The sequence below is a fragment of the Schistocerca serialis genome, chromosome 1 (assembly GCF_023864345.2).
Source record: "Schistocerca serialis cubense isolate TAMUIC-IGC-003099 chromosome 1, iqSchSeri2.2, whole genome shotgun sequence".
Classification (NCBI taxonomy): Eukaryota; Metazoa; Arthropoda; class Insecta; order Orthoptera; family Acrididae; genus Schistocerca; species Schistocerca serialis.
Window position 1 is genome coordinate 501,533,975 of NC_064638.1, and position 8,225 is coordinate 501,542,199.

Sequence of the window (8,225 nt, forward strand, 5' to 3'; positions counted from 1 at the left end):
TTTTACAATGCAGCAAAGGTCAAGGGTGGAAATCAAGAATCTGAACTCACTCATTTTGACAGCATGCTGTATATATGACTTCTCCTCTTGCAAAGCAAATGCACAGCTTTGTCCAGGTTGTGCCAAATTATTTCCCCATACAGCTTTCATTTTAAGATTTGTAATGTGCAGTTCCGTGGACTACTGCAGCCTTGTGGAAGGATAGTCCCTTTTGCTTTGATATCTTAAAAATACTGTTGTATCTCTAATTCATTTTTATGCTTTTAATTACTTGGTGAGAAAACTTCTCATCAGGCAATAACATGGAACACAACAATAGTTCACACTGGAACATGGACCATAAATGTGTTCAAGTTACAGATTTTACTTTCACTGTGCAATTCTCTCACATATTTCCAACAGATAACCACCAAACTAAAGATAATATATCCCAAATATATTATTAAGTAAATAAAGAAAATTCCTTTCAGCACAAAGGAAAGTAGGATGAACAATTTGAAAACAAGCATCTTCACATTTATATTTTGTCTGCCAAACCTGGCAGTTTCTAACCCTGCTGGTAGGTGGCACACCACACTAAATATTTCAGAAGCGATGGTAGCACTTGGCTAGTAGTAAATCGTGCTCTGTGGAGCTGTGTAAACACAGTGCAGTACCATAAATGTTTCATGCACAACACTCATCACTGCTATAGAGCAAGGGAAATAAAAGGAGAAGGTAGGAAGCAATATATGGTATGAATGTTCCAGTGAAGCAATGAAAAATTTTGGGTATGAATTTTTGTAACACAATCTGTTTATTATATCAGGCAAACTACTAAACATTATTTTTTAAAAAATTATAAAAAATGATCAGTACACCTATTTGATGCATGATTTGCACAGCTGATGTCCTTAGCTCATCAGTTTGAGCACAGAAACAAACATTAAATTTGTAGGTGGGCCTTCACTAAAAGTTCACCCCTTGTATCAGGGCCTGGGCTTACAATGTGAGGACCAACCCACGAATGCAAATCACACCAGGTACAAACCAGCAAAAACTGTTTAGGCACAACAAAATGAATAAAGTTCATAATCATATTGTGGCATCGATAGGTCATATCGACCATAGACAACATTAATCTTTGGGACTCATGTCCCTCATCTGAGCCGCCATGTTTATTCAGTCTGTTCTTATTCATGTTTTATCCATCTCCACTGCAGGATGTGATTTTAGTGTATTTTTGCTTCTGATGAAGGTCTATTTAGATGTACCAAAACTGTGGTCAAGGATTGCAATAAATCCTTATCCTGCAACTTTTTGGCTATTATCATTTACCATGAAGATCTTCAACAGTCACTGCTTCAGCCATGTTTAAAATTTTGAAACCTTGTATAACAATTGCAAATGACAATCTAACATGAATAGGGACTTTTTGTCCTAGATTTGGTTTTTAGTAACTAATTTAAAAATGTTAGAGGTAGCTTAGTGCCGTCACATAGTTATTGTTTTTATATCAAACTGAGTCTATGTATGAAGTTTCATATAGTAATTAGTGCCTTCAAATTTTTATAAAAACACCAATTTTGACCATAATATTGCTCTGATCAAGTTGAGACTTGTAATTTTTGATTGTGACATGCATTTGCACATTCTGACCAATTTTTGACTTTCTGGCTTTATTATTTAGTGCCATTTATTTTTTCTTGAAATAATATATTTAGCAAAACATATTCATCTTATCCTTCTGAGATTTAATAATTTTAACATTAATATACTGAAGCATACAGTGACAAAGTTTGCAGAAGCTATTTCAATTTTTATGTTCACTCTTAGATTATGGCACAATACTTTGTACGTTATGCACAGGTGCATTATGATGACATGATGCTAGCAGCAATGAACTGGGGTCAGTCCCTGCACACTCACTCACCTCTGTATTTCTCAAATGATACAGTGCTTATTTCTCTGATCCTTCTCACAAAGTGAAATAAAACTAATAATCAACTCTGTCTATTGCAAGACTGCAAGGAGAAAATATTTATATTAACTAAAATACAGCAAATATTACAGCAAATAAAGGTCCACACTGCACATTCTATGCCAAATTCTTCTCATTGTGAAAGCCAATGTACTAATTAACTAGTTAAGCCTTTCCTGATCATTCATTTAACAGTTAGTAAATTAACCCATAATAAAATAAAAAATAATATACTGTCATTTGTATTCAGCATTAAAAGATGAGTGATACCACAATAAGCCTCATAAGACAGGATTCACAAGTGTAGTGTAGTTCAATATGATGTGAATCATAGAATTCAACTGATACCTAGTGATGGATGATGATGGCAGAAAAAAATCTAACAAGGAACTCCTCGAGTTTGAGGTCATAAAAGGCTAATGATGCTTATGGCGTTTGATAACCCACATATTGTCTATCATGCAACCACAATATTGGCTGCTAATGGCAACAGGGAGCTGGACTTGGCCATCCAATGGTAAGCACAGCCTGAGGCTTGGAGCATAGTTGAACTGCTTAGTCAATGAGTAACTCACAATTGTGCTAGAGTGCTAGTGGTGTTGATACAAAGCAGAGCAATGACAACGATAAATGAAGCAAACATTGCATTTTATCTACAACAACAGCTGTAAAAGTTGACATTTCATCAGTAAGGAAACCAAGGAATTTCACAGAGTGAGAAAGAAGTGGCAGATGAAATATTAGCATTTCTGTAAGATGAATCAGTGGAATGTGTGGTGTCGTATAAGCTCAACTGTGCGGACAATGTACATGAGATGTATAACAATTGTGATCCATGCTTAACACATAAAACTGATATTGAAACAGATGTTGATCCATACAGTTCATCACCCTTGCCACATAGGGAGCCACAAATCCAATCTCCAGTGAACTGTGACAATCTTTGTCCAAGGAGTGGGTATTAAACATCATTATGTACATGGAAGACCACCTGCAGCATTGTTAAAAAAAAGAACAGGTTTTGAATAAATCCACAGCAATATGATCTTGTAGTGCATAATAAAAATTACAGATATTTAAGGGAGCACAAGGCACACTTGTTACAGAAACTGGTGTTTGCGCACTTCAAGTATGCTCAATAAAATTTACAAGATGTGCATGATAGTGGCCTACTATGTTATGCACATCAAATTGCACATGACATAGACTGCAATGATCTCAAGGGAAGCACAGGGTGGTTGTAAAACTTCAAACAGTGCTACAGAATTGGAAAATGTAAGGTAACAAAATTTCAAACAATACATCAACTTGATGATGCACAGCAAACTGCAGAATTGGTCTGAAAATTTGTAGACAAGATAAACTAACTTATGCCATCATTTCTGGATGGCAAATTGGCTGGAAAGTTATTTATGTGCCACAAGAAGTTGGAGGTGCTGTGCTGCCTACAAGTATTTCTCATATGCATGATATTGCAAGGGCAGTAGGGAATATTTATGTCATAGCAAGCAAGAGTGGGAAAATGGGCATAACAGAAGTACAACTATGGTATGAGCACTGCTCTTGGCCAGTAGCTGGTCAAAATAATTTGCTTTTGCCTGATTCATGGTCTGTTTATAAAAACCATCCTCCTTTGGAGCAAACTATCCCTCCTGGAAAATGTATGACATTGCAGTTCATACCACCTGGAACCAATGGACAAATTCAGTCTGTGGATCTTTCTTTGTTCCATATCTATAAAACATTATTGCACTTACTGCTGTTATGCCTTAAAGCAGGGGTGGGCAGGAATCCTGCACCTGTGCAGTGCACTTGCTCGTGTGCAGTTAACAGGTGTTCTGCGTGCACACAGAGGCAAGCTGACCACCCACTTCTCTCCCCTCCCCACCACACCATCCCTCCGCTCCTTTCTCTGTAATGCGTTTTGTTTCCTAACTTGCTTTATTGAATGAAGGAATAAGATTAGTAGGAGTGCTTGAAAGAAATCATGGTTTGAAAGAGTACCTATTACCTACAATACGTTTTATTTAATTATCACAGGGGGGGTTTACAATATGTTTAATGTCTGGAACAAAATTTCTACATACAGACAAATGCAAACAGTTATGTAAATTTTCATCACTGATGTTTGCTCTTAACCGAGACTTAACAGAAAAAAATCTCTCACAAATGTATGTTGAGCCAAACATTGACATTATCTTTGTGGCTTCATGATAGAGATGAGGAAACTCTTGCAGTGGAAAGTCGTGATAAAAGTGTATTACACTTCTTGCCAAAAGGAACTTGTCTCTCAGACGAGAATTACACTGTAGATCTATTAATTCCATTTGCAAATTGGGATGAATATCATCTACAGAAACAGCAAATGGTCTTGAGAACCATTCAGAAGCTTGGGATAAATATGATATATCCCCAAATCGCTTGAGAAATTCCTCTTTTATTGCACTATGTACAGAAACATATTCATTGCAATTCTGTTCTCGCACAGTAGACAGAGTAGGGAAATGCACTGCATTCCCTGATGAGAGATGTCATTCCCACAGCTCAAACTTGCTAGTGAAAGCTTGCACCTTTTCAGCCATTTCATAAATTAGCTGATTTTCTTCTTGCAAACTTGTGTTCAATGCAGTCATGTGCCCGGTAATGTCCACTAAAAATGCAAGGTCGATAACCCACTCTAGATCTTCTAACTTGGGATCATACCTTCCTTTGTCCTTTAAAAACTGATTTATTGGTATTCTCAGCTAAAAAAATCTTTTAAGTACATTACCACAGCTAAGCCAGCAGCCTTAACTGTGGCATGGTATGTCACCGTACTCTTCCCCAACTTCAGCTAAATATGTGTGAAACTGTCTATGATATGTAAGCCATGGGATCTCAAATAATTAACTGCCAGAATAACCACTTGCGTGACATCCCCCAGTTTTGCTGCTTTTGCACAGAGTACTCCTTGGTGCAAAATGCAGTGATGTTTTGCAATGATTCTTCTGTACATTGTAGCTTTTTTCTTAGTAATCCAACAAATCCCATTTGTTCCCCTTTCATTGCAGGTGCTCCATCTGTTGACACTGATGCCAAACATTCTCAGTTTAAGCCAGCTGAATCGACAGCTTCTTCAACGGCTTTTAGGATGTCCGCGGCAGTGGTCGTGCTTTTTAAAGATATCATATCTAAAAAATTCTCTGTTATGTGCAGAGCAGTGTCCATGCCACGGACATAAATCACTAATTACGCAGTGTTTGAAATATCTGTGGACTCATCAAGTGCAATGGAAAATGCAATAAACTCCTGCACGTCACTCCTTAATTGAGGGCAAACATCACCTGCCATGGCATTTATTTGACAACTTACAGTCCGCCAAGAAAGAGTGATAGCTCAAAACTGATTTGAATTCAGTGAGAAAAGTAAATCAGCAGTGTCATTGATGCACTCCTTTATAAACTCACCTTCAGCAAATGGTTTTCCAGCTATCGCTATATTAAGCACACACTTATAACTTGCACGTACCGCTGGGCTATCATTGTTGTCGTCCTGAAAAACTGAAAACAGTGCTCTATAAAATATTAAATCAGTTAGATGAGAGACATGACAAAACAAAGTCACAGATCTCTGGTGACAACAGTAACTTATGTCAGATTCATCTAGTATTGTCACATCACTCTTCTTAAGATCAGTCGATTTCCCCATCCACTCAGAATCTGAGAATAAATTGTACTCGTCCTTGTGAAATTTGTTATAATGGCGTTCAACACTAAACTTCCGCTGACCTGTGAGAATACTGCCACATAATAAACATTTCAAATTTTCACGTTTTTGCACAAAGAAAAAATGATCCTCCCATTCCTTTTTAAAAGATAGCAAATCTCCACTTCTCCGTTTCCTTGATTCACTCTGCATTTTCCGGTTCTTGAAATACAATGTTCACTACGTAGTGGTCACTTTGCATCAACGTCCACAGCCTATTCTAGTACTACACTACTGCAATATGCTGGCTGTCACCACTGCCCCGGTCAACGATTGCACACGTGCAGCGCTGTGCACTCGTGAGCCACGTGCAACATTTGCCCGCCCCTGCTTTAAAGGATAGCCACTTTCATGATAAGCTCTGTGATAGACTGTTTTGCATTCAGTTGCATGCCATCACTTTTCATCAGTTCTCATCACCTCATTACACCAATATGATTCTGTATGCGTTTCTATAAGGGTCGATACTTAGCTGAATGCCCTGCACTGTTTCTAATTCCCAAAGAGTTCAACTCTGATCTTAATTGTGCAAACCCTTGTGGTCACTTGGCACACCATTTTTCATTCAGTGCTTGTGGTCAAAGTTAAACAGTTTGTTTTGAACATTACTTGAATGTCAATGCATCCAAAATGGTTCAAATGGCTCTGAGCACTATGGGACTTAACATCAGAGGTCATCAGACCCCTAGAACTTAGAACTACTTAAACCTAACTAACCAAAGAACATCACACACCTCCATGCCCGAGGCAGGATTTGAACCTGCAACCATAGCAGTCGCGCAGTTCCAGACTGAAGCACCTAGAACCACTCGGCCACTCCGGCCAGCTCAATGAATCCATTTTATGAAGTGTAATACATACATCCTGGAGTAGGTTGGTCTGTGCACCTCCCACACACTCATTTTCTGTCACATTCCTGATGCATATGGTGAGTCATTAGCAGCTAATATTTTTCCAGTCATAATTGTTAACACAACACTTTCAAATGAGCCTTACCAAAGACCAACTTGTGACTTCACATTCAAGAGGTTCCTTGTACACCAATGTTTCTCAATCACTATGTCATGACACATGGGTGTGCCATGAGATTTTTAATGTCTTCTAATCTTCCTCAGACAAAATAACTAAAACATAAAAAAATATTACCTAATTGTTTCTTGGGGTGGCCCAGTTCACAGGAAATCACCCATCATGTACAGATTTATAGATGTTTCATAATAATTATACATTTTTTTTGCATTCAACTCTAAAAAGAATGATTCATCAACTCTAAAAAGAATGATTCATCATCTCACAATCATGCCATAATTAAAAAAAGTATTGTATGTATTTTGTGTATTAGCTTTTTTACCATCTGGATCTCTGCTATCAAAAATAATGTAAAACTCATTATATAGCTCTACAATTCATGATACAACTTTTCTTTACAGAACCACACAAAAATAGGAATCGAAAGAAACCACCAGAGGTTGCTCACAAAACTCGAAAGTGGCTACATTCACAACTGGAGCTTGAATATGAATTTTATTATTGGTTACGAGCAAGATTACTGACTCAAATACAGTGATATAATGATAAACTGTCAAATTGCAGATTGCAGCATCAATTTTATGTAAATGTGACCTGAACTGAAATTTTATACCAAATGTGGTGTGCAATCTCTGTATTTTATTGCTGAATCAGCTATTTTATTTATGACTCTACTTTCTGAATAATAAGTACAAATTTATTTATGTATATTTTCATCTATTTGTAGTGTATTTTTTAATGCAGTGTGCTGCATTATGCTTGTAGCTAGTGTACACCTCTTGCCAGATGTTAGATGGACTGGTTGTTTCCTGTGTGTAACTGTTATCAGGTGTCCTTCATGGAACATATGATGTGTGAATGATCTACGAAGAAAATTTTTCATAATTTGCAAATAGTTATGTTTTAATTTTAAAGATGTCTGACTTACCATGTTTTAAATCCCTTTGATACCATATATATCAAAAATAGAAATGCTAATTTCTACACACAGATTGTCAAATGTTTGCATATAATTTGGTTGCATGTTATTCAATGAGAAGAATAGTTGTAAATATGTAACATAATTGTTGTATGTCAGGGCAATAATATTGTACTTGCATTACAATTGTAACTTGCCAGTATGAATATAAAATCATTTATAGTTTCGTCAGCCATGCACGCCCAGTAATAAATGAGTGTGCAATGTCTTCGAAAAGTTACCAAACCATTCATCACATTTGAAATGATTTTTATTTGAAGAGCATTTTTAAAGGGATTAGACCAATAACACACCTCATATGGTGGTTAATGGATGTATCACTATACCCAAAATATAGATTCATTACCATAGAACAATAGACTTTACTTGTACGTCATTTAACTATGAATTCTTAGGAAGATAGTGGGAATGTAATTTTCATGCCAAAGCATAAACTATCATATGTAAAAGTTTAATATCCTAGAACCAGCAGGCATAAAGTGAACCTCAATGTTTCATTTGGATACTGTAGTC

The 8,225-nt window shown here is 36.7% G+C and overlaps 1 protein-coding gene across 1 annotated transcript in view; it reads left to right on the forward strand.

The window, feature by feature from the left end:
* Positions 1-7,988, forward strand: part of LOC126474129 (uronyl 2-sulfotransferase-like) — a 191,611-nt gene extending 183,623 nt beyond the window's left edge. Inside the window, exon 5 of the mRNA XM_050101569.1 lies at positions 7,135-7,988. Within this exon, the coding sequence (XP_049957526.1) occupies positions 7,135-7,271 (137 nt within the window). The 3' untranslated portion in view covers positions 7,272-7,988. The remainder of the gene's footprint in view (positions 1-7,134) is intronic.
* Positions 7,989-8,225: the final 237 nt, after the last annotated feature.